The 27,418-nt window shown below is 42.6% G+C and overlaps 1 protein-coding gene across 1 annotated transcript in view; it reads right to left on the reverse strand.

Annotated features, from left to right (window-relative positions):
- Positions 1-793: 793 nt before the first annotated feature.
- The window catches only part of ACSL5 (acyl-CoA synthetase long chain family member 5), a 40,770-nt gene continuing 14,145 nt past the window's right edge, over positions 794-27,418 (reverse strand). The window contains 24 exon segments of the mRNA XM_030334892.1: positions 794-1,061; positions 1,787-1,928; positions 2,289-2,362; positions 2,833-2,871; positions 2,874-2,937; positions 3,560-3,703; positions 4,979-5,095; positions 5,395-5,483; positions 5,761-5,795; positions 5,797-5,828; positions 7,366-7,388; positions 7,391-7,460; positions 7,979-8,113; positions 10,573-10,707; positions 12,082-12,158; positions 12,757-12,834; positions 13,583-13,634; positions 13,723-13,755; positions 14,450-14,628; positions 15,622-15,721; positions 17,346-17,447; positions 17,569-17,633; positions 20,186-20,291; positions 23,441-23,625. Coding sequence (XP_030190752.1) covers positions 1,788-1,928; positions 2,289-2,362; positions 2,833-2,871; positions 2,874-2,937; positions 3,560-3,703; positions 4,979-5,095; positions 5,395-5,483; positions 5,761-5,795; positions 5,797-5,828; positions 7,366-7,388; positions 7,391-7,460; positions 7,979-8,113; positions 10,573-10,707; positions 12,082-12,158; positions 12,757-12,834; positions 13,583-13,634; positions 13,723-13,755; positions 14,450-14,628; positions 15,622-15,721; positions 17,346-17,447; positions 17,569-17,633; positions 20,186-20,291; positions 23,441-23,625 — 2,075 coding nt within the window. The 3' untranslated portion in view covers positions 794-1,061; position 1,787.

Consider the following 27,418-nt stretch of genomic DNA (forward strand, 5'->3'; position numbering starts at 1 on the left):
TGCATCACATGGAGCCATTGATTATGAAGAAAGCGGGTAGACGGTCTGATGGAAGGGACCTGAAGCAGTTGAGGGGACATCATGTGCCTCTGGGAGCAGCTTGCATTTCAAGCAGAGGGAATAGCCAGAACAACAGGCGGGGATGTGCCTGGCATGTTTGAGAATGGGAAGGCAGCCAGTGTGGTTTAGTTGGAATCAGTGAGTTGGGAGGAGAAGAGGTCAAGGAGGTAATAGGAGCCAGGCCATGGAGGGACCTGTGAGTTAATTCTTGCCTTCCTTTGTTTCAGATACTCAAGAACAGACATTCAGCTTTTCTGGGCTCAGGGTCTAGAAAGACCATCCAGGAACATTCTTCTTACCTCCAGTTAGAGGACAGAAAGGAACACTGTTCAAGTCTACTTAGAACACACCAAAGATGGTAAAAGATGAAATGATGAATTATGTGCTTGGTTGGAGTTGGGACTCGGCTGGTATTTATTTTATCATTCATAGCTGTGGGATGAGAAGGCCTGGTTCTCTAGACATTGCCTTCAGTAGCCACCAATCCTGGTTGCATACAAGAATCACCTAGGGACCTTTTGAAAATCCCACTGCCCAGGCTGTACCCCAGACCATTTCAGTCAGAATCCTTAGGGAGGCACCCAGCCATTGTTAGTATCTCTTTAAACCCCTCAGGGAATTCTAGTGTGCAGCCCAGTTTGGGAGCCACTAGCTTACTTGACTGTTAAGCGGTCCTTGTCTAAGGCTGATTCTGATTCTCATCACGGTCCGTGAGGAAGCACACCCCACAATGTAAGTGTTTGCAGTGGTTTATTTTAAAGACTTTACAAGTGGAAGCAACATGTGTTGTCTGAGGGTGAGGTACAGCAGGAACTGGAGTCCAGTAAAGATCAGTCAGTTCCTTCCCAGAAGATAAGCCTGTTGTGAAGGCCTCATGCTTGTCCATAGGCCTTTGTTCCCAGTTCAGGAGGCTTTTCCTCAGTGCTAGCTTCATTTACTGGAAAAGTGCACTTGGCATAAGTTTAAACTCCTTCCCCTGTAGCTTCCGGCTCAGCAGCAAACTGTAAAGACAGATTTAGTCACCAGATACTACTGGAGAGAACACTTCATGAACATTCTTTTTGGACAGGTTACAGGCCCACTTTTTTTTAATTCTCCCCAGTCAGAGAAACCGGTAAGTTTACGAAATGTTCAGTATGATCACACTTCCCTTCTGTTGACAGATGTTCGTGTACACAGAAGTACATAGAAGTTTGTCTCTTAATATTAGTTATAAGAAAAGGTTGATTAAAAATTTCAGTGGTTTTGTGGAATCGTTAGAAAACATGAATTACAAACCACTTTTGAGGAGCTTACAGGTCTCTTCATTTGAACCATCGGAAGGCCTAAGTGTTGGGACTGTCAACAGTTAGGCTTACTGTAAAACTATAAGGAAGAAGTCATTTTGGCTCTTGAACTAGTGGTCACTTAGGCTAGAGATCGTGGGGGAGGGACAAAGAATGACAAATGGGCCTTGAATAAGGTATGCTGATAAAAGTAGACCCAAAACTAAATGTCAGCAATATTTAAGATGGAAAGGACAAATTTGTTTAGTTCAGGGCTGAGCTTTACATGATAAGTCTCTCAGTATTTTTTAAAAGCCCAAAACTATGGTGTTTTATTAATTTAGTAGGTAAAATAATAGGGAGGAAAGACAAAAATGAACATAAGATTAGTATTTATCCATAGTCCATACTCCTACAAGGCAGGCTACCACTGAGCCCCGTCCAGCTGCCAAGTACCTTACCCTACTCCTGGATATTTTCATACAGGCTATTGATTTGGGTTTGAAAGTACTTGGCAAGATCTCCGCGCTTTGCTTTCAATGTTGGGGTCAAGAGCCCATTTTCAATGGAAAATGGTTCTGGATGAAGAAAGATGCTTTTGACCTGGAAGAGAGGATACACACACACACGTTTATTAGTAATTCAGACTTTTCTGCAGAGACTTCTGCGTGCTATGTGAAGAACTTTATAAAAGTGGGGTTGATGAAGTAAGGATAAAGACAACAGTAACGCAATGCCCATTCCCAAACTGATAATTTGGGAAACGAGAGGGGAGAACGGATAATTGACAGCAAAAGGACTCTACAAGCAACTATAAAAAGTCACTGCCATTTGTATTAATGCATTAATGGTACAAAATCTCAAATTAATTCCTTGGGAACTACATTAAAACCCGTTATAAATGCAAACTTTAGAACTTTCTAGTATGACTTGAGATAACTAGACAACCTCAGTAGTACATACCTGTTCAAAGGATTTTAGACCACTTTCCTCTCACCCAATTTTCTGCAAGTCTTCTAAATGGCTTTATTTATAACCTAAGAAGAGAAAACAAGCTTAAAGCATGGCTATTTGAAAAAGAGGACCACAAGAAAAGCTAAGCGTGAACCACTCAAAATGCCTACAAAAGGTCATCAGGGTAAAGCAGGATATAGGTGTATGTATGTACAAGCACATTTTATGCTTAATAATGCTCAAAAGACTAATGAGAAGGAAAGGCAATCTAAATGTTAGCAAATTTTCTCTGGATGGTATTTTTTGATTCTCTATTCTCCACATTCATACTTTAAAAAGAATAGAGGGTTTTGCTGTCGTTTGTTTTTAATTCCCCCATCCCATCCTATCCTCCTATCTAATAAAACAGTCAATTTCAGCTACAGCCACCTATCCTAAGTTCAAGAACAGCCAGTCCTTCCAGAGAGGATGGCATCATTGGTGCCTAGTTGGTGGGGCCTTTACTCTCCACGGTGGGCCCTGTGGGTATGCATAGAACTTTCTTAAGCAAGACTTACTTGGTTTTTGCACAGTTCTTCAAGGGAGCCTTTAACCCAAGTTTGGCTACAAAGGAGGGCAGCACTTCTGGGTCAGGAACCACCACTCCCACTAAGGAGGACTGTGAAGGCAACCAGGCACAAGAACACATGAGAGCTAGGATAGCGGTGGTCCCACAGTGGATAGACAACAGCAGGATTATATCTTTGTAATAGATACTTCCCAAGACCTCAGCTCAATATAGTGTCCAACTCTTTTCTCACCATACATTTAAAACCTTCATGGAACTCTGATCCCATTTTCCTACTCAATATCTTTTTACAAAAATGTTCTATTCGATACCGATTACTCAAAAAGAAACAGTGTTGAGCCTGAAGCCTAAAGCATCTCTGGCTTCTTTGCCAACCCTTGCCCACTCCCCAGAAGCTAAGTTTACACACAGTATATATAGTTTGTAGCTCCAGAGGAACTCCCACTGTAGTGGGAACTAAGTGTGACATGGGGCTGTTTCTTATCAAATGACTACCCATTGGTGTAACCATGACAACAGATGCCATCATAGTTAAACCATTTTTGTTTTTTACATTGTATTGCCTTATTTGAGGGTTGAACTGTGGCTTCATTTCTTCGGTTTTATAAACTCAAATCTTTTCATCCTAAACCCATTTATACAGATTTCCTGTAGCTACAAGAACCGGCATGGCCTGTGCCTGAAAATGGCTAATGTTAAAACAGTATATTACCCGTAAGCTATCCCCGTGCACAAAAACTTGCGACACCGGATTACTCCTGATGTAGATATTTTCTATCTTCTCTGGAGCAATGTATTCTCCTTGGGCCAGCTTGAAAATGTTCTTTTTACGGTCAATGATCTTCAGAGTTCCATTCTATACGAAACAGAAAACAGCATCAGTGTTTTTGAGCCCTAGAAACGATGTCAGTGTAGAGGGGGAAGAAGTCACAGGTATTTTCCTTCTACATCTTGACTTCGCTACAGACTTTTGAGCAAGCTTTCATTTCTCTTTTTTGGCTTTGGGGAAAGGGGAGGGGAGCAGCTTCCAGCAATAACCTATAGTGTTATGTCCTTGTGGAGGGTCCACGTGCAACCTCGGAAAACATCCCCAGGACCTGCTGAAGTTGTGTAAATGGTTGCCTCATCTAATGAAGAAGCTTTGCAGCTGTGAGTTTCCAAATAACGTAATTTCCAATTATTCCATTTCCAGAACTCTCAGGAATAGGGAAGGACTTATCTTTTTAAAACGAAATTTTTTTTAATGTTTATTCATTTTCGTGAGAGAGACAGAGCATGAGCAGGGAAGGGGCAGAGAGAGGGAGATACAGAATTTGAAGCAGGCTCCAGGCTCTGAGCTGTCAGTACAGAGCCCAACTCAGGGCTTGAATCCACAAACTGGGAGATCGTGACCTGAGCCAAAGTTGGATGCTTAACCAACTGAGCCACCCAGGCACCCTGTGGGAAGGAGTTATCTTTCTTAAGACTTTTGAATTAGTTAGATCTCCCCCTCCTTGACTCCCTTCCATGTATCCCTCCTGTTAGATCCTGGAGCAGGCTAAGATAGCTTCATGGTGCTAATCAAGTGAATTATTGTGCTTCGTGAGACTGAAGCAGGGCTGGCGAAGGCTCTCTGACCAGCCACCAGAGGTCATGTGCAGCTTCATTTCTCTGAGCTTATTGGCCTGAGGAGCTTAGGGTTTTAGGGATTTAAATTGTAGAACTGGGCAAGTGGCAAATACAATCCACATGATCACACTCTAAGTAGGACAATAGACTGAACCAACCATGGAACCATCAAGGAGGTTGACTCCAGAAATTAGCCATCAAGTCAGCCTAACAGACATCATCTGGAAGTGACTAATAAGGCTCAGCCTTTGGTAGTGTGGGGACTTTCTCAGAATTATATTTTTGGTCCATGGGAGAGCTGGGTCTAGAACAACAGATCTCCCACCTGCCAGCCTAGGTTCTCCAACTGTATTTTCTTCTCTTTATAGTATGAGGATGCCACAAGCCGGGTAGGATTCAGACATAACTCCTCTAACCTGCCTCAGCTGATTAATCTACTCATATCTCTGCCTGTCTTGCTTATAAGCGTTTCTCTCTTCAGTCCAACGACAGAGGCTCCTGGCAATTTTGAAGAAGCACCCACCGGGAGCCAACGACCAATGTCTCCTGTGTGAAGCCAACCGTCCTCATCCAGAACCTCCTTGGTCTTCTCAGGGTCCTTCAGGTATCCTTGGAATACATTGATGCCCTTGATGCAGATCTGCACATAAGACAGCACAAGCTGGTAACAGTGGGAAAGGCTGCAACTCCCAGCAGAGGCACTTCACAAAACGCCTGCTCCCACCTCCAATCATTTGATGGTTTCCACTACAGCGTGAAGACCACCAAATTTTACTCCCTGTTGTAGGGGATAGGAAAGTGAGACTCAGAGATGTCCATTTCCTTGGTCAAGATCTAAGTCAACCCAAGTCTCCTCCTCCTCACAGTTGTGTGCTCTTTTTGACATAAACAGATTTACTATGGATGTCTGGGCATGACTACAGAGCACAACCTACCCACCTCTCCTTCACTGTTCACTGAAAAGTAGTTCATGTCAGGCACATCTTCTAGCTTCACATGATTGCAAGCCAGGGGGACTCCGACGTGGCCTAGAAAACACCACCTTGAATCAGCTGGGAAACCATGAAACAGTGATAATGTCCAGGAATGTTTCTGACTATTTATGGATTGACTCTAAAACAAGAAAACTGAAAAGTCATCCAGTGCCAATGCTGGATAGCCAAGATAGAAAGGTCTGGACTGAAACTTGAGTTTGGCATTTGCCACATTTGTCCAAAGCACTGAGGTTATCTAACTCAAGCCCTAGTTCCTTTAGAACCCTCCTGCCAACAACTGCATATCCCACCCAGTAGATGGAGAACCTACCTGATGTCCAGTCTCCAGTAATAAATGTACAGCCAGGAACATTCTGTTTGGCCATAAGCTTCAAACACCTGGGGAAACCAAAGAAGGGTTTGAGACTTACTCAAGAGAAAGCATGAGGTGGCAATACCCTGTGGAAAGATGAGGAAGGCAAGGTCTCTGAGGCTTGGAAGATACTTGGTGTCCTACACCTTCAATCTGCTGGTCGGGGGCAAACAAGCACATAAGCTACTGCACTGGGGTGGGGTGGGAGGGGGCAGTGAGGGGGCCTGTGATAGGCAGACTTTGTAGAGATGGAGAAGAGGGCATTTCCAGGAAGGTGTGACAATAGGACCTACGTATCTGTTGGTTTTAGGGGCTGAGGGAAATGAAGTCATTAAGAATGGCCAAGAGGGTGCTAATTTGAAAGAGTAGATGACCTCTAGCCTTGGCCATCAATTAGAATCATTTTTGATGGTGGTTATATACAGAAGGGGACACTATGAGGACACAATGTTTCATTCGTGCCATGAATGTTGGTCAGATGGATGAACTAATTAGCTATTTGGGGGAAAAGAGAGAGAGAGAATGTCTACACCCAAGCACTTGTACTAAGTTCCAGATGGAACACAGGCTTAATTAGGAAAAAGTAAAACGATGAGATTATCAGAAAATAGGAATGAAAGCAGTCTTATGAAATACTGGAGTTAGGAAGTCCTATCTAAGCAATTCAAAAACCACAAATAGAAAAGATGAATCAGTTTGATTATGTAAACATTTGAAACTTTCATATAGCAATACACAAGGCAAAAAGATGAGACTAGGAAAAACATTCACAAAAAAACAAATACTACTATATGAACTCTTAGAAGCAATGTGAAAGAGAACTTTATTATCCATTGGCCATTTTTCTAAGAGAAATAATAGAGTACTTCCTGAAAGAAATACAAGTGCCATTAAGTGATAGAAAAGATGTTCAGTGTTAATGAAAGAATAGAACTGCAGTGAGACTTTTCACACATCTGCTTGGCTAAGCTTTAAATGACTGGGAAAGCCTGACAATGGCAAGAATGTGGGGGAAATAAGATCTCGTGCATTATTTACAGGACTGTATAAAAAGACAAGATCTTTCTGGAGGGAAGTGTGATAATCTACATTCACATGTGGGGAAAAAAAAAAAACATATATTTTGACCCAGTAGTCCCTACTTCCAGGCATTTAATACCCTAAATTGGTATTTGCATCAATACTAAAGGATACACAAGTATCCTTATCACTTCATTGATTATAACAGTGAAAAATAGCGACTTAACTGCCCATCCATAGGAGACTAGTTACTTAGGTACATCCAATAAACTAATAACCATTAAAATGATGCTGGTCTTTATTTGACCAGGACCATGTTGATGGGGCACTGTTTAACAAGTATTTTAAAACTGATGCCAGTTTATGTAAAGGTACGTATGTATGTATACAGATGCATAAAGAGAAGGCTATTTTCTCTTGACTTTGAGATTTTTGGTGACACTCTCTTTGGTGCTTTTCAGTTGCGTTTTCGTTTTTTAAAAGAGTGAGCTTTTTGTGTGCACAAGTGAAATAGGCTATTTTCAAAGAAGGTGCTTGGCTTACCGGACATCCTATTGCCGCCCGAGGAACATCAAAACTGGGCTGGAGATGGGGGCAGCTCCAGTGACCATGATGCTAACCCTCCCGCCAAGGCTGTCCTGTTCAGGAGAAACAAAAGAGCTGCTGAAACCTATGCCCTTGGCTTCAGTTCTTCCACTGCAAAATGAGTAACAGCCTACCCAGTGTTTTTATAAGAGTTAAACTAGTTAATTTACAAAGCACTTACACTAGGGCATGCCATTGAGGAAAAGCACTTAAATGTTAGCTTTTATTGTCACTTACATCCTAGCTGAGACTAGACTTGCAAGTTTTTAAAAATTTCCTCAGATGATTTATATTCCCAGATGCTTCACATTACTTATATCTCAACAGACCACCCAAGAGAATAAGACTGTGTGCCAAACTTAAGAAAATCCATTTTCTACTTTTTGACCAATTTCCTTTAATGACAAAGTTGTCCCAGAGAGACCTCACCTCAAAAGGGGAGTAAACCCAGTAAGTGTAAAAGGATATCCCATTAAAGAGACACTCAGCCATCAGAGAAAAAGCAAAGTATGATAAGCTAGCAGGAAGCCCAGATATTTGCCTGGCTCTGTCCTATACCCAACCAACCTACCTGGATCTTTCCAAAGATGAGCTTGTCCCAGAAACTGTCACGCCTGATGATACCCTTTTTTACTTCACTGAATTTACAGGAAACAGCCAGGTTCAACAAGAACTTCTTCAAGGGTGTCTTGGCTTCATTGTGTACCTGGAAAATGATAGTTCCTCTTAGTTGGAAACCTACTGGAGATACTCACCAAAGCCATTCACCAGTGAGCAAAAGATAGTGCCTTCTTGCTTCATACAGAAGTGACTTTCATGTCATGAACTGCATTGCTAAATAATGATTCCAGAGAATTAGGGCCACACTAAGAAATAAGTGCACTGAGTGTATAGGTACAGAATTCCAGCTCCTCCAGATTCCTTGTCCTTGGCAAACAACTTTGACAGCTGAAATAAGCGTGTCCTCAAAATGTTGTCAACATCTGCCTACCAAATCACCTGGGGGTACTAGATAAAAAACAGCTCAATGGGCAACACCTTTAGGGCTTTGATTTAATAGATCAAAGAAAGGCCTAGGAATCTCTCCCTCCTATCTCTCCCTCCCCTTGCCCTATAATGCTTATATACATTAAATATGGAAAAATACCACTCTTCTCTGTAACTAAAGTTTGTTTAACCACACCATACAAAACCCAACAGATTTTTCTATTTATTTATTCCCTTTGGACTTAATTATGGCACCATTTTGCCAGCTCATTATTTCCCTAGACTCCCTTACTCTTGCCTCACTGTGACTAATCTATAAACCATGTACCTGCCAAAGGAGAGCTTCAAGTACAACTCAAAGAAATCCCTTACTTCCAAAATGAAATCCTGAACCCCATATTCTGGCTTTCAGGACTCCATCCTACCAGAAGTCAGATTCAAGGAAATCAAAGTTCTTTTCCAGTTCAAAATTGGAAAAGAACTCTCTAGCCATCTTCCATATTTACACTTCCATTTCTAAGCCTTTAGCTAAATTGAGCTATTCATCCTTAGCCCCTAATGCCAACTGTGCTCTAGGTTCTAGGCATCTACTTATGCCTGTACCATCATTTTGTCAATATCTAACCAACTCTCTCCGAGATCTACGCTCAAATGTTGCCAGCATCCTGTCATTCCTGATACCTCTTTCAACCTTAAGAGATTTATCTTCATCATTCACAAGGCAACTTCCTCCTAATATATCACTGACAGAGGCTGGAATTTGTAGTCACAGTAATAAAGCCCTTCATTTTTAAAATAAGTTGTAGAGTAAGCTGTGTGTTTAGTATTAACATATCATTAAAAAAACTATCAAAAGTCAAAATGTCTAATAACATGAACCAAACCATACAGCCGCCAAATCTAATAATTCCGTAGCATGCCGACAGCTGTTAGGGTTGTTAACAATTCTGTTAAAACTAGCACTTTCAATATTCAGGGGTCATCTGTGTGCTAGAATGCTGCCTGCCCTATCACCAAAGCCCCAAGATAGTACTGAGATTCACAAGTGTGAAGGGGAATGCTAGAATCTCAGGGTGGAGTCCAAAGCATGTGCAGAGTGGCCATGTGTATTTCCTCGGGATCCCATGTCTATGGAATTGTGAGATGATCAAATATCTGATTAAGAGCGTGGACTCTATTACTATATTGCCTGGGTTCAAATCCAGTTCCAAGGACTCCCTGGAAAAGCTAGACATCCAAGACTTGGGTGAGAAACACAAAAGATAAGCTTGGGACATGTTATGGGGGAGTTATGTCAAAGGACACATGAAGAACTTGATTGGGCTCCCAACTTCGATGGTGGGACAATTTGAACATCAGAAAGAATGACTGAAATGGATTAAGCATACAACTATGCAAATCACGAGTTCAGAATATTACAAATGAAAAATCTTGGTCATTTCTGAAGATCTCTGGGGGCACCAATTCATTATTCTAAAGACTGATAAATAAAGGGAAAGAACACTTGTCACATCTTTCTAGAAGAATCTCAGCTGATGAATGCAGGAGAAATGATTAAATTGAATTAGAAAAATCACCGTGTTGTAAAGTCTAATGAAAAATAGAGCAGCGATCAATGACAACTAACTACTATGTGACAGTTTGATTCTGGCCCAAACCCTTATTGGTTAGGATTCTGGCAGGTTTTTTTTTTTTTCTTTTCTTTCTTCCTCCTCTCCTCGCCCCAAGGCTCAGTCTCCTCAGCTGGAAGTTGGAAATAGTAAGTGTGGATGGGATTTCCTGTGTTTTTGCAAGGATTAGATAGTGGAATGCATATGAAATTTGCCCATGGCCTGGTACCTCAGCAAGAAACTCAAGAGCCTGTAGGCATTATGAAACCAGAGTAACAACTCCTCATAAGTCAGCTTAATTTTGAGGGGCTTCCCTAAGTCCCTGACTTGAGCTCTTTCTCCGGATCTGGTCCAAACGATCTTATCCACATGAAAGGAGTTTCATTTATTGTGGTTTTTCACAGTTGCATTTGTGAATGTGGCTATTAGGTGGATGCTCATGCGGAGTAGGGGGCGTATGTGGAAAAGCTTTCTTAGCAACGTAAAGTCCCTAAAAACCTTAGTCAGGCCTAAGCCCCAGACCGTTCCTTCATCTCCAGGGCAAGCCCCGCAGAAGCAAGGTTGGCACCTTATCGTAGATTCTGTTGAGTAGTCGAGGCACAGAAGGAAACACTGTGGGCTTCAGAGTTTTCATGTCGTCAGGAAGCAACCGAATATCTCCTTGGAAGAAACCGACTTTGGCACCACAAGAGTACATGACAGTCTAAAAGCAAACCAAAGAGCAGAGCTCAGAGCCAAAGGCCCACTTCATGGTGGCGGGAGGGGGGCTGTCTTGGGCAGAATTGAGGAACTAGGTTGCCATCCACAGGCACTTTTCTCTGTACAGCACCCTCCCCACAAATTTCAGATACCCAGAACTCTGAAAGCCTGTGCCCAAGACAGGTTGGAAACTCATTTCTACTGAGGTGGCAGGACAGGGAAGACAGACCGTGAGATGGAGGGCCCACCCTATTCCACCTGTAGCTCTGAGTGACAGTTCGAGACACTGTCCTTTGTAAGAGACCGTCCATCATGTAGCACTAAGAAAAACCCTGCCACTGAAACCAGAACATGCCTACAGTTGGAAGACTATCTCAATGTCGGAGGTGTTAGAATGTGAAAAAGTATGCTTATTAGAGTTCATATTTTATTAATCAGATGCCAATACTTTAGCCCAAGGAACTGAATTGCTCATTTGGCATTTCATGCATCAACAGATAAACTGGTTGAAGAGGTATTTAAGTGAGTAGCAGGGAGGGGATTTTCCATCCATACTACTGCATGTGTTTTGGGAAGGCCAGCACTATTTTCCATTCTCAAATCAGCCCCAGAATTGCCTGACAAGCCTGGAGTCCACTGACAGAAGGCAGCTCTCTGGCATTCATATGATCCTACCTGGCTCTACCTTGACACAACTGAACATCTACCCGGATCAAATGTTTCTTCTCTGCACCTTTGTGGGAAACTTCCTTTCTCTAACCCTGGTCTTTTTTTTTTTTTTTTAATTTTTAATGTTTATTTATTTTTGAGAGAGAGAGAGAGAGAGAGAGACATAGAGCATGAGTGGGGGAGGGGCAGAGAGAGAGAGACACACACACACAGAATCCAAAGCAGGCTCCAGGTTCTGAGCTGTCAGCACAGAGCCCGATGCGGGGTTCACCCCCACAAACCGTGAGATCACGACCTGAGCCGAAGTCGAACACTCAACTGACTGAGCCACCCAGGTGCCCCTAACCCTAGATCTTTTAAAAAAATTCTAACCAAAATAAATGTAAAGGAAGAAACAATATTCCTATCTCAAAATAGAATTGAGAGCAGATAGTAAGCTCCTGGCTATGACGTCACTGGACTCACAGGCCCCTGGGTAAAGGCAGGAGCAACCATTAATTCTGCTGGACATACATAGACACAACTAGAAAGGCTTGCAGCAAGTGAAGTGTAAATGCCAGGGTTAGGACTCAACTGCACCAGCTCCCTGTGTGCTTCTTTCCGATTAGAGAAAGGACCACAAATGTTGTGTAGCTGCCTTTGAAATAAACATGGAACTACTAATCAAGACTGCCTTTTCACATACGTGGTAGGAACATAGGTCACTCACCTGTACAATCCTCTCAAACATATGAGCCAAGGGGAGGTAGGAAATGGACACATCCTCAGTGGTGGCTTGAAAATACACTATAGATCAGAACAAGAAAGAGACACCATTGGATTAGTGCTAACTTTCTATTCTAAAGGAGATTTAAAAGCAGCTCCTATTAACTACAGTTATAATACTGTGTTGCAGATTTGAAGTTGTTAAGTGAGTAGATCTGAAAAGTTCTCATCACAAGAAAAAAATATTTGTAGCTATGTGTGTTGATGGACTTGGAATTTATCACAGGGACCATTTTGCAGTACATACATATATGGAATCACGTTGTACACCTGAAATTAATACGTCAATATATATCAACAAAATTTTTTCTTTAATTTTAAAGAAATGCCAGGATTGCCACACATAGTTGCACAGGTTTTGCACTGTATGACTGAAGTTAAGGTGCTCCTTAACTTCACTGAGTGTAGATACATGCAGTGATTCTAAGAGACCAAGGCTGGAAAATGCACAGTCCTCAGGACAAAGATGCACCAGTATTTGTCCACACTGATTCATTGTCAGGCCTTTAACGTGGCTTTTGGTTTTGTTTTGTTTCTTGTCTCTGCCTCCTCTAACATCAAGATTAAAATCTTATGACGGATTTACATTTTAATGACTACCTCTTTTTAAATTGACCACTGACCTCCACACATTTGAGAAAAGCAGAACTGTTTGCAACAATATTTTCATGGGTCAACATAGCTCCTTTAGGGTCACCTGTAGGAAATAGGACATGGAAAAAAAGACTCTTTAAATAACTAATAGGTAGCCTTTGGTTGTGAAATAAGAAGCTGCATTCAAATGGTTCTGTTCCAGAGAGTCAAGGGCTTCTCTGGTCACTCTGTCTTTTTATGAATGGTATAGGACTCCGTTTATGAATGATTAATGCACCCAGAGACACTACTGCTGACAACATTGCTAGACTTCTACTACCACAGAGGGTACAGCCACAATCTCACATTGCAACAGTCGAAAATAAAACTCCAAGTGACCCCCCACCCCCCAACCTTGCACTCTTTTCATGTTTAAGACTTCAGACCTAACTATATTTCCTAGCTATCACATTATAAACTGGCACATGGGGCCATATCTAAATCTATTCAGAGTTATAACAGATAAGTAGCTTCAGGGGTAGGGATGGGCACACACTGATCTGTGTAGAACTGTCCCTGAGTCACCTTGATTGAAACCATTCTGGTGGTGTCAAGTTGAGAGAGTGGTGGTTGGGGAAGAAAATTGACTGTGATGTCATCTGTATGGCTCCTGAAGTCCATAGCATGGAAAAACCTCCCCGTGTGTTCCATGAAGTTTACTTGCTTATACTTACATTTTTCCATGTGGGCATCCATACTCAAAACTTAGGTTGTATGACCCTAAGGATAGGGTATATTTACCAGACCAGTGGTGACTCACACTATGTTTTTGGCTGAGCAGAGGCCTCTGGGACAGCTTCATGGGCACTGACCTGTGGTCCCACTGGTGAAGCAGATGATACTCAGGTCTTTTGGTCTAGGGGGCTAGAGGAGGAAGCACAAAGGATTAATCTACCAAGAGCTTTGGGAGTTGAATATGGCAAGACTCAATTTTGGGCAGAAGAAAACTTACCATAGGTTTTCTGAAGTTCTCTTTGCCTAGATTCTACGTGAACAGAAAGCCAAGAAAGGAAGTCATTGGTTAAGATGGACAGACTTATGACAAACACAGCCCTCTCTTTCCTTTTCCATGTAAACACCTCCCTTTTCTGTGGGAATCAAAGCAATGCTCTAACCCAGGTCAGGCCTAGAAGCCAATATTCAGGCAGGGAAGAACATAAGCTTTCCCTAGAATACCAGCCTCAAGTGGGCAGATTTCAGATGTCCAAACTTCCCATTGTATTCTTGAGGTCCAGTCATCTAGGACCATTACTAAATCTTTCTGAATAATAGGAATAGTGACATTTCAGGGCTCACTATATACCAGTCGCTGTCCTGAACACTTTATATAGATTGACTCATTTAACACTTTACAACTCCTCTGTGAATTAGGGACTATTTCATCCTTATTTTACAGAGGGGAAAAGGGAGATGTGGAGAAACTTGCCTAAGGTCACCTGACTAATAGATGTGGAGCTGGAATATGAACCCTGTAACCTGACTCCAGGACCCTCATCCTTAGCTACCACTGACCTCAGTATTCATAAATCCTCCACTTAGAAGACTGTGCCCATTGACCACAGACCTTTCTTCTCCTCTGGCATGGCTTCTGAATTGTTTTAGAGAAATAATCCTCAAACTTCACGGCATGAGTCTCATTTACTCCTCTTAAAGCTATTATTTGAATTTAAAGCCCATACCTCAGCATCAAACAGCAATAAGATCTCAACTCCATTTTTCTCTCCTCTTTCCTTTAGGTCATCCTCAAAGGGATCCATGAGGATGATCAATTTCAGGCCTGGGGTGAGGCCCTTCTTCACATTCTCTATCAGGAGAGATGCCTTTTGGGGAGTGTCACAGATCACCGCAGAGATATTAGCTGGAAGCAGAAACAGAGCCAGAGGTCACCTTCATGCCCTGCTAGGTACCTGATTGCCTTGCAACAGGAAGAGATTTTTGAAAATTTCAAAGCTAGTGGGTACCCAAAGGAGATTATGTCTGCAAATCAGATTTATAATGCAGAAAACCTGAAGCATTCCATCGATAATAAATGAGTTTAATTGAAACAGAAGCACATAGTTTTCATGCATGCTACCAACACAGTTTGCAGTTTCTAGAGTCATGTAATTCTTCTGCTTAAGAATACAGACAACAAACATGATCACTTAGGTGTGGTCCTGTCACTGTGTTTTATTTTGGGGAGGGAAGTAGGGAGTAGAAGAGAAAAGGGACAAATGGGATTTTAGCAGACAAACATTTTATGATTCTAAATGTTAGCATTTGCTGTGATAGTTGTTTGTAAAAATAAAAAAAAAAAACAACAACTGCTGATTATGTTTATAGTTTAAATGGTTCTACTCACTCAACCTACTAGTTCTGGGACAGAAGGTAAGATCTTGGATATGTGAAAGAGCTGTTACTTGACCTTTGAGCTTGTACTTATTTCTCTAACCATGGTAATTTTTTTCTACAAATTCACCATGGACATTGGTGCATGCTGGCTAACTGTACTGACTTGGATTTACAATGATAGGAAATGAAATCAGAAGTTCCATAGTGATTTAGTCAATTAAATGACTCAGTCACTCACTCGATGACCTTTTATCCAGTGTGGCCAAAGTAAGGCATCTTATCTCTAAACTATACTGTCACACCGTGCCACCTTGAACATTTTATTGAACTTTCTATCTGTATGTATCCCTGCTTGTGCTTTTGGTAACTTCCTTGTAAATTATATCCTCGGTACTACAGGACAGGAAAGACTTGAGCAAATTCTGGCCATAGCATTCCAAGTCTGTTAACCAAAGCAGATATTGAGGAATCACTCAGCATGAACACAGAATCAAGTTATAATTTAATAGCAAAGCTTTACCCTTGTTGACAATGTATATGATGGCGTCTGCTCCCAAGGTATCATACAGGGGGACGGCTACCATGGAGTATGTGTAACAAGCCAACTCAGAGATGATCCACTGTATGGAGAAAAGCTCCAGTAAGAACTAGAGAATGCTTTGAAAGGGAAGAGTATTACTTCAGTCATTCAGCCCACAAATGCTTGTTTGAGGCCTTCGTGTTAAAAGAAATCACGTGGGGCCCTAGAGACTTCCATTGCTAATGCTGTAGAGTACAGCTAAATAAAGGAGATAAGCTAGGCATAGAGACGACTACTACACAAAGGACCAAAATCCAAAGGTGGAAGTGCAGTAAGTTCTATCCATAAGAGGTACAGAAAGCATTCGTTTTAAGGAATTTAAAGGAAGGAGGGATCACTTTTGGGGTGGGGTAAAGGCCATCTGGGACTACTTTGGGGAAAGTGATGGAAATGGGGCAGGGCTTTGAAGGACTGGTAAGATTTGACTATGGAGGTGGAGGCAGAGCAGGCATTCAGGGAAGAAGGAAGTGGATGAACAAAGGATAGCACAACATCACTGTATATACATCAAGAAGCGTGAAGGTTAATACAAAATGAATTGGAAAGGTGGGTCAGCATCTGCGAGTGGTGGGCCTTAAATGTCAGTCTAGGTGTTACGGACTGAGTTGTGTCCACCCCCAACCCCCCTGAAAATCATGCTGAAACCCTAACACCCAATGTGACTGCTTTGGAAGATAGGGCCTTTCAAGAGGTAATAAATAAGGTCCTAAGGGTGGAACTCTGATCCAATATGACTGGTGTCCTTATAAGAAGAGGAAGAGGCACCAAGGATAACAGAAGAGGCCACGTGAGGACTCATTTTGAAGGCAGCCATCTGCAAGCCAAGAAGAGAAGCCTCAGTAGAAACCAAACATGCTGACACCTTGATCTTGGACTTTCAGCCTCCAGAACCATGAGAAAATAAAGTTCTATTGTTAAGCCACCCAGTCTGTGATATTTTGTTGTGGTTGCACAAGCGGACTAATATACCAGGTTTGGCATTAAGTTCCTAAATTAGAGTCAAGGATATCCCTTCCTATTGAGGCTGGGTGTAACAAAGTGGAGTGTGTAGATTCGCCCAAAAGTACAGCCAGTGCCCTCTCAGCTTTTAGGTTAAGCAACTGGCTCTAGTAAGCATAGGACTTCCAACTATTCTGAAGCATACAAAGGCTTTCTCTGAGGATACTGGCCTAATGACTTAACTAAAGCTTGAGTCCAATCATCTTAATGTCTACATCTTCTTTCAACTCACTATATAAAGATGGTTATAGCCACTCTCAGTAGCAATGGGTACCTTGTTTGACAAGTTCAAGTACAACATGAATGTTCCAATTCTAATACAAACACCTCCCCTCCTTTCTACAATGTCCACAAGCTCTTATTTGCCAGCTCCCCACAGCGTCCTTACTTTCTCCTCATTTGGCAGAGACTGACTTAAAGTGAATCATAATGGGCTAGGAAATAAGAGAAATCCAGTTACCAACTTAGATCATTAGACATTCAACCAGGGATTAAGGAGGCTCTGAGGTGTAACTCTTTACACTGGAACAATATTTAAAGAGTAGGAGGTCTTTAAATAGTTTTGGTAAGTCATCAGCAAGTATAACAGTATTGGTTTCAGGGTGGGGTTTAAGTCTTTAGACCTAGCCCTGACTCATTTCTGGAGTTAACTTCAACATGGTTACCTCTGGCCTATTCTGAGCAAAGATGCCAATGAAATGGTCTGTTGATGACCCATATCCTTTATGCAAGAGACAGGAGCCCAGGTATTCTGCTCGATCAGACACCTACAAGACGGGGGTGGGGGTGGGGGCAAAAAAAAAAAAAAAAAAAGAAAAGCAGTCAAGAGACCAAAGTAGCTCAGAATACCACAGTAAGAATCTATCCAATACCATGGGCATGACTTACCTGCTTGTAAGACAGCCATCTGTAGGGCTGGTTTGGTTTTCTATATCCCAAGCAAGGCCCATTATCTAAAAACATAACATTAAAAGAAAATCAGCTCCATCTGCAAATCCTTTGGACCATAGAAGATAGCAGGAGATTCGGAAGAGACAAGACACAAAGGAGGAGAAATCCAGTAAGAATGTGAGCTACTCTTATGAACAAAATTCGAAGGCAGTAAGTACTCAGTTCTCAAAGGCAGAAAGAGTTTTTACAAACTACATTAGAAATATTTAGGAAGTACATTTGGAACTACATTTGAAACATTTAGGAAATGTTTTCAAACATTCAGGGTGTTTCGGTGTTGGAATATGTGACCCTTATTGGAACAGACATTTGAAGAAAACCGGCAGGATGGACAACCCATATGATGTGAATAAGTAAAATCCCACAAGAAACACAAAGAACCTATATTGGATAATCTTGGATTGAGCTTCCTTATAATAAGAGAAATGTATGCTCATAAAAAATATGTAAAAAATCAAAATATGAGCTGTCAATGATTCCATCACCTAAACACCATTATCATTATCAAATATCAAATTATCAAACACAAATATCATTAACACTGATCTTTATTTTCATAGTTCCTTTGTATAATTTTACAGGGTTATGTTCATTCCACATATACACTTTGGATCCTGCTTCCTTCTCCCATCTGATTTAAAAATTCCCATGTTGTCAGGTCTTCTCTACAGAGATTTCAGTGGCCTTTTATGACCATCCGATGAAGGGTTCTACTGCAGTTGAATTTATCTCAGTATGAGTATTTAGGTTGTTTCCAAATTTGACACCTTAAATAATGCTATAATAAATACTCTCAAATCCTAATTTCAAGTTTAGGACATTTTCTTGGAGTCTCTGAAATGAAACAACTTGGCTGGGGAGGGCTTGGGGGTTGTGGCGGTCAGTGGAGCTCTGCTGCACGAAGCAGTTGTGACAATTGGCTTTTCTCCCACCAGCGACATTTCAAGTAGTAGACACTAAATAGTATCTTTTTATCATACCTTCTGGTTTGATACACTTAAAAAGTACTTCCGTCTAAGTTTCTTTAACAGCTATTCAGGTGGGACCCTTTCCCCTCGTTTCATTTACTCTCTTGAATCACCTGTTGATGTACTTAGCCTGTTTATAGAATGTCTTCTGAGATACTGAGGCTCATAAGGAACCAGAGTGACATATGTGCACTCGTGCACACACAGTTGCACACCTGTACACACGCACACATACGTTCACCTTCGATATTTTTACAACTGTGGCGTACATTTGGCAAGAGAAGAATGAAGCTTCCTAATTGCTGAAGGTTGGGAGCTCCACTTGCTAGAAACAAACAGTAAACGCGGCTTTGAAAGTCACGGAAGTGGTGTTGTCCAGCTAGGGAGCAACGCTAACTAACGGAGAAGCCCCCTCATCCAAGCCAGAAATAGACAGAGTTATAAATAGAAAAGTGGAAGTGAAGGAAATTTTACCCAGAGGATCTAGCCAAATTGCTGGAGGAATTAGGATCTTGCCAAAAGGAAGCATTCTGAGACAGAATTACTAAGAATTCAGAGGTAAATAAGTGAACTTCCAGCCTAAGTGACAGAAGGAAAGAGAAAGAAAGCCAGGAAGAGAGAGCCACTCTGATTAAAGACATAATAAAAAAATGAATGAGGAGACTGTCCACGGGAAACGTTGCTACTTTTTCCTTCTGCTGAAACAGCTGCACGAATGTGCAAGAAGTCAAGACTGACACTAACTTTCCCGGAAGCCCGGCACGTGCTGGTCTGCAAGCTGCTCCCAGCCACTTCTCCATCCCGGAGAACGCACCTCCCGTGGCCTACTGCTGGGATCCCTTGTATTAAAATCCTCACTAGTGATAGCTAGCACCAATGGCATGTGACTCCGGGCACATGGGTAACTATTGTTACCCCTAAGGCACGAAGCATCATGAAGGACTGGGGCAGTTTCTTCAAGCCCACTCAGTAAGAGAATGGTGATAAATGTGGAAATACCATTCTGCATCCCATCACTTCCCTAATGATGAACATTCTAGCAGAGGCCAACGGCCAAGGAACAAGTCAAATAATTGGCCCAAAGGGGCACCAACTGAAGCCTCATTAAACTCGGTGCCCTAATCGGCTTCAGCCTGATTAGCCAAAGTCCTGACCGGGCAACAGCCTCGCCTTTGATTAGCTTCGTCCCTCTGTTCTAAGGTGAGGCCATCTACAAAGAGCCCACCGGTGAACAATTTCTTGGCCAAATTGCTGCCCTCAGCTAAATAGGGTGGAAACTCTGGCTCCCAGAGCCCCTGGGAAGCTTTGTCAAAGATTCAGATTCTTGGGTCTCACTGTGTGGAATTCTGATCTGCTGCAACAGGGCAGAACTAGAGGAGAGTTCTAGAGGGAAGAACTGGTTTTAAATTCAAGTCTGTCTGACACTGGTTCTCGCCCCCCGTTCTGATGCTATGTCCCCTGCATTTTGTATGTCAGCATTCTACTCAGACTACCATTGGGTTTAAGAAGGGAGACAGGGGAGAAGAGGTATATAACAAGACCACACGTTGGTCTTCTTGCAGTCAAGATTAGACTTCCAGGCCTACCAGACACCGCAAGTCCTCTTTGGAAAACTTCATACAGCGTCCTGGCATCTGAGAAGTAGTAATGTGAGTCATTGTCCTTCTGGCCAGCACCCTTCCGTGCTCCTCCCTAAAATACAAGACCAAGTTTAGGCCAAGCCTGAGTGTCTCCTACCCTTTCCAAACCACTAGGGATTGAATTCTTCAATTCAACCATACATTATATATTCAACCATGTATACTGAACATTGAGGTCGCAGGAATGGCCCCTTTATTATTGAATGAAGTTTTAAATCTCAAAATTGTAGTATCTCCATACTATAGAAACCCAGTGAATGTCACAGTTACATTTTTGGCACTCTCCTCCAACCCATCTAGACACACACACACACACACACACACACACACACACACACACAGGAGACATAATACTATAATTTTATATTTAAAAAAAATCACACCAAGTTTAAACATCTGTCAAATGCATACTATGTTCCAGCCCTGTGCAAATACTGCAGATGCAAAGTGAGTTAAGACAAAGTCACTATCCATCAGCATCTCATAAATGAGAGTCTACGGAGTGGAGGTGAAAAGGGAAAACATGCGACTACAATACTGTGATGTGCACACTGTAATACCAATGTACATTCTGGGAGATGAATAATGCTACCCACTCTGGGTTAAGTAGAAAGGTTGCAAAGAAATAATACTTAATAGAGACTTTGAAGATAAGTAAGCATTTACCAAAAAGTTTTTTTAATGTAATTTTATTCTTAGGGATTAGGTGTTTCTGAAAATTTTTTGTAATGTCTATTTATTTTTGAGAGAGAGAGAGACAGAGTGTGAGCAGGGGAGGGGCAGAGAGAGAGGGAGACACAGAATCCGAAGCAGGCTCCAGGCTCTGAGCTGTCAGCACAGAGACCAGTGCGGGGCTCAGATTCATGAGCCGTGAGATCATGATCTGAGCTGAAGTTGGAGGCCCAGCAAACTAAGCCACCCAGATGCCCCTACCAAAAAGTTATAGTTTGGTAACTTTGGTAGAGGGGAGGAAAAGGAGAACAATTCAGAGTGAAGAAACGGTCTGGATAAAGACGCAGAGGTGAGAAGACACATTGCCAAGCCTGGTGGATAGCTAGAGAGCAAGGTGTTAAAGAGGGATGGTATTGTGGCTGGGGATATGCCTAAAAATGTAAGTTACTGCCGAGAAAAGGGCCAAAAAGTACAGGGGATAACACATGAGGTTATAACAAGAGATCTAACTTAGTCTAGAGCATCAGGGAAGATTTCCAGGAGATGTCACATTAACTCAAGACGTCAACGACAAAGTTCCCTGTCTAGCAAAGGAAGATAGGGTCTTAACTCTTTGTTTATAAGGAAGAAGGAAGAAGGAAAGATGATTCAGACTCAACTTTTGGTAACTGGATGAGAAGAGATGCACTTAACTGAGAGCAGAAGGGGAAACAGGAAAATGTGTGTGTGTGTGCATAAGGGAGAAGCTATGAAATATAGAGATTTGCTGAATTTGAGTGTCACTGAGATGGACTGGAACTGGGGAGATTTCAGAACTAGAAAGTTAGATTCAGGTGTCAAAACCTTTTAGGTACAGGGGCGCCTGGGTGGCTCAGTCGGTTAAGCGCCTGACTTTGGCTCAGGTCACGATCTCACAGTCTGTGAGTTTGAGCCCCGCGTCGGGCTCTGTGCTGACAGCTGGGAGCCTGGAGCCTGCTTCGGATTCTGTGTCTCCCTCTCTCTCTCTCTCTGCCCCTCCCCTGCTCATGCTCTGTCTCTGTCTCAAAAATAAATAAAAACATTTTTAAAAAATTTTAAAAAGTAACCTTTTATGTACAAGTTCAAGTCGTGAACGAGGGATTTCCTCAGCTGGGATTGGCAGACTATAATCTGGGGCCGTATCTGGCTTGTCATCTGGTTTTACAAAAAAGGCTTATTGGAACACAACATGCTCATTCATTTACATGCTGTCTGGTGATTTCATGTTACAGCAGCAGAGCTGAGTAGTTGTAACAGAGTCCGTGTGGCCTGCAGAGCCTAAACTACTCACCGTCCGTCCTTATAGAGCGTGTTCACCAACCCTTGTGTTAGAGAAATCAAGAGATGGTGAGATGGAAACTCTAGACGAGGGGGAGGAAAGAAGCTAAGTAAAAAACACTGTCTTGCAATTAGGAAGAGATCTCACTGAAGGATATTATGAAAGACAAAAAGAGAAGTTTTAAGAAAGATGAATTCTCAAGTCAAGTGAGAGGAAGGCTGAAGGAGAAATCATTGAATGTTGAAGTTAGGTTATACGTGAGCCAGAGGAGTTTGGGGAAATGGTAGTAACACAGGTGAGATCTCAGCGGGTCAATGGTCAGAAAAGGACATCGACAGGCTATTCTTAAAGAACTCTGGTGGAAAATGGGAGGATTGAAAGGAGGTGGTGATCTGAAGCCGCAGGATGAGCAGCATAGGAAGATGTTAACGAAGAATGTGCAAACATCCCAGGATGAAAGTGGGGGTGGTGGAGAGTGGAGGCAGCTTGGAGGAGATTCTCGAGTAGAGGAAAGAAGTTCCTGAAACGATCAGAAGAGGTTAGCCTTATAAAGGAACAAAAATGCTTTCTTCTCTGAAAAGGAATGGATGTGAAAAATGAGGAAGAGAACATTCTGGGAGCTCTGCCTTTGCTCAGAGAGGTAGGAAGCTGTGTGACTTGCTGAAAGTTGGGGAATTGAGGTGAAAAGCCCTCTTCAGCTTCTGCCAGTTTCAAGAATGAATATGGACCCAAAGCCAGAATTTAACTTCAGGAAATAACCTCTTTACCATTCTCAGGTATTGGGTATCTCAATGACGGCTTTCTCCTGCCACCAACACTGGCTCTATCACCTAGATAACAGGTCAGCAAAATTTTCCCATAGAGGGCTACATAGTAAAAACTTGGGGCTTCGTGGTGCACATCTCTTTTTATTTGGTTAACATCTCTTAAAAGATGTAAAAACCATTCTTAGCTGGCTAGTTGCTCACATAAAGGTGGATTCTGCCCACGGGCTGTAGTTGACCAACCCTGATCCAGATTATTAGCATCCTAAAACCTAGCTGTGGTTTTATGGCTGTTAAAAAGAAAGTACGCCAGTAATAGAAGTTGAAATTTGTAGATTTTTCTGGCGATGATGGTTAACCTAAAATGCTTCCTTTCCAATGCTATACCTGATTCTCCTCCTGAGTTATGCCAAGGACTTGGATTACATTTTGCGCTTGATCAAACTACAAAGAGGATTGGTCAGTTACCTTGATTCCCACCGACTGGTTGTTCAAATCCACAGGAGGGAGGACTGGCTGCGGTCTGTTGATCAGCCACAGGAAGATGGCAGTTCCTAAGGTCAGGATGCAGATGAGTGCCGGAGTTGGAAGTGGAGAAAACAAGAAGTTAAAGATAAAAAGCATCTTTGTGAATAGCAGCAGGAAATTCAGGCCTTAAAAAAAAAAGAAAAGAAAGAAGAAAGAAAAAGTTAGAGGAAACGGCCATATATGTATTTTTTTACTCGACAGTCGTGTTTACAAAAGGACGCACACACATACACGCATGCACTCGCGCATATCTAATCCTCCAACAAACCAGGGTTGGACCTCTCTCGGGACAGAATTTCTCTGTTTACTTTAGCAAAGTTGAAAATAATACAATGCATTCTCTACCCGCCCCCCACCCCGCCTGGCCACAACTTGACTGTCCTCCCACAAGGCAGAAATGATTAAAGGAAACAGGTTAGTCATTTCCTAGACAATTTTGCAAAATGATTGCCTTTTTGTTTTTTGGCCCAACAGGGCCTAGAAGAAGCCTTTCTGGATCCAAACTAAGCTGGTTGTCAGAGGAGGGCACTCTGGAGAGCTTCTCCTGCCCAGCCAGACCGAGGGTCAGGAAGGACTCTTCTGGCTGGATTTTTCTAGTATAAAACAAACAGAACAGGGAACCTCTGTAGAGGTGACAGAGCAGATTTTAAAAATCAAGCTTTCTGCATGAATGACATTTCCTGCTGACCAGTTACACCTTGCTCGTTGCTTTCTTTCTTGAAGCATCGGGAGAGTCTCAGGGATCAACAGCATCTCAGCTTGCTGTGTCCAATGTCCTTTCCTCCAGGGAGCCTTGGAGAAACCATTTTTACTGGAGGCAATGTCAGCCAGGTACATGGAAAGGGTGCTGGAAAATGCACCTGATGCATGGTAGCAAGTGAGCACTGAAGATTGAGGCCAGGAGGAGATCTCAGGGAACTGAAAGCAGCAAAGCTTTTTCTCCAACCCAGCTTTTCTTGTAGCTTCTAGCGATGTCTGGCTTCAAACTGCTCTAGTAAAAGGAACTAGTGTTTGGGCAAGTCCTAGGAATTTACTCTGGCTAAGGCCATCTCTTCCATCTCTTGCCTCACAGTTTTCAGACTGGATTGTTTGCGAAAATCATGGAATTTAATCCAACCAATGTCATGACATAGTATTTTACAGATAAGCAAATCAGAGCTCCCAAGGGTCAAGTGACTTGTCCAAGTTCACTCAGCATTTCCTGCTGCCGCTTCCCCATAAAAATCTGCAAAACCCCTCTTTCATCCCGAGTCTAGCTTTGGGGTTCAAAGAGACTGAATCTGGCTGGAACCGTAGAGGTGACGGCAAAGGAACATCTGAGTGTTCTCAAGAACACAAATTCTGAATTGCCTTTACTGTCACCTCTAAGATTCAACAGATAAAGAAGATGTGGTTTATATATACAATGGAATACTACTTGGCAATGAGAAAGAATGAAATCATGCCATTGCAGCAACGTGGATGGAACTAGAAGGTATCATGCTGAGTGAAATAAGTCCGTCAGAGAAGGACAGATTTCATATGTTTTCACTCATATGTGGATCTTGAGAAACTTAACAGAAGACCACGGGGGAAGGGAAAGGGAAAAAATAGTTACAAACAGAGAGGGAGGCAAACCATGAAAGACTCTTAAATACAGAGAACAAACTGAGGGTTGACAGTGGGGGGTGTGGAAGAGAGGGGAAAGTGGGTGATGGGCATTGAGGAGGGTACTTGTTGGGATGAGCACTGGGTGTTGTATGTAAGCCAATTTGACAATAAATTCTATTAAAAAAAAAAAGTTTACTGCAGGGCCCTATGGAATAGTATCTCAGAGATGAGACCAAACATTCCCACTTTAAAATTGAGAGAACAAAGCAAGCCTGAGAGAACAAGTTTCATCAGATAAAGATCATAGTTGCCCTGAGAACTCTGAGAACTTTGGGGCTGTTGCCATTAGCTGGCGTCTGGAACTTTCTCCCTCCACCCCAGCAAAGGCTAACCGAGCTCAGGAATTGTGTGTGGGAGCAGGCATGGTCACAAGAATGCTTCAGCCATCTTAGCATTTTTCTGCTCCCTGATTGGCTATTACCTGAATTTGGAGCCATTTTATGGAGGAAAACTGACCTTCCAGAGACTGGGATGACTGTCCCCAACTCCTTGGTGTCTTCCACATTGTGTTTAGGGGAAGAAAAAGACGACAAAATAAAAACAAAGGCAAGGCCCCACAGGTGCTAGGTCACATAAGGACTGGTGGTGCTACCTACTGTGACCGCCTGCCAGGATTGTGAGAGCTGGGATTTTTAGAATCCAGCCTGTCCTGGACTTGTGAAGTGGCACTCGGGGCGACAGAATGTGTTCAAGAGCCAGCCACCCCAGGCGGGGAGGCGGGGCCGCCCCAGGGAAAATTATGAAATTGACAAAGCAGGTAGCAGAGCTGAAGCGAGGAGAGACCTGCTCTGTGCTCACCCATCCTGCCACCGCCAGCCTGGTTCCTGAGCTTGGGGACACTGCCACAAGCTAATAGCTTCTGATCTGGGATTCTCTCTGTCCTAATCTCACCTTCAAATTAAGATATTCTTACCTTCACTCTCCTTCTCACCTATGAGAACAGCCTGTCACACTGAGGACTTTTGCTCCCTTCTTGCAGACGGCAGATTTACATTTTAACAAGAGATTTTGCAAATGTTGTCTTCAAAAGAAGGGCTAGAGGTGAAATTTCTGTGGCAGGTGGCAGCCAGGGATGCGGGGAGGAGAGTGGTCGAAGAGTTGGGCAGACAGCACAGAGAGAGGCAAGGAGAGAGACAGAACCCATGACCAGAGCAAAGTCAGCACCTGCTGTCGACCCGGGCTGGTTGTTACCACACGGTAATGTGAACCCACGATCACGAGATCATCAGATTTTGTTCTCCCTAGATAACCTAGCACACTGGATTTTTATGAATCCTCAGTTTTAACTACAGGCCCAAGCAGTAAGAGTCTGGTATGGGATGAACAAAAAGACATCTGGATTAATCTGGACCATGGTCTGTCAATTCTGAAGCCTTCCTTTCAGACATACTGAAGTTATACAGCCCACAGATGTGATGAGACTGGCCACTTGGATACAAACAAGGGAGATACTTATGAAAGCCAAGCCCACAGCTTCAGGAGAGTGAAGTACCTTGCTTGCATTGGCAAAGGATTTTATTTGCAGAAGACACTGAGAGATATATCTATTTGTCAAGTGAAATAGCTTACTCACTTTGTTTGCTATTGTAAATCAGATATTGAACTCAAATAGGACATGTGCAGAATATCAGACAGCTCCTCTCTGCCTCTCCACATTGTTAAAAGTTTATTTATTTTGAGAGCAGTTGGTGGGGGGGGAGGAGCAGAAAGAGAGGGAGGCAGAGAATCCCAAGCAGGCTTCATGCTGTCAGCCCCTCACAAACTGAACTGTGAGATCATGACCTGAGCTGAAACCAAGAGTCGGACGCTTAACCGACTAAACACCCAGGCACCCAGTCGTTTTAAAATGTACAATTCAGGGGCGCCTGGGTGGCTTGGTCGGTTAAGCGTCCGACTTCGGCTCAGGTCATGATCTCACGGTCCGTGAGTTCGAGCCCCGCATTGGGCTCTGGGCTGACAGCTCAGATCCTGGAGCCTGTTTCAGATTCTGTGTCTCCCTCTCTCTCTGCCCCTCCCCTGTTCATGCTCTGTCTCTCTCTGTCTCAAAACTAAATGAATGTTAAAAAAAAAAAACTTTTTTTTTAAATAAAATGTACAATTCAGCAGCATTTAGTACATTCATGATGTTGTACAACTATCACGTCTAGTTAGGTCCAAAACATTTTTTTTTTTTTTTTTTTTTTTTTTAATTTTTTTTTTCAACGTTTATTTATTTTTGGGACAGAGAGAGACAGAGCATGAATGGGGGAGGGGCAGAGAGAGAGGGAG

Source organism: Lynx canadensis, chromosome D2 (assembly GCF_007474595.2).
Source record: "Lynx canadensis isolate LIC74 chromosome D2, mLynCan4.pri.v2, whole genome shotgun sequence".
NCBI classification, from domain to species: domain Eukaryota; kingdom Metazoa; phylum Chordata; class Mammalia; order Carnivora; family Felidae; genus Lynx; species Lynx canadensis.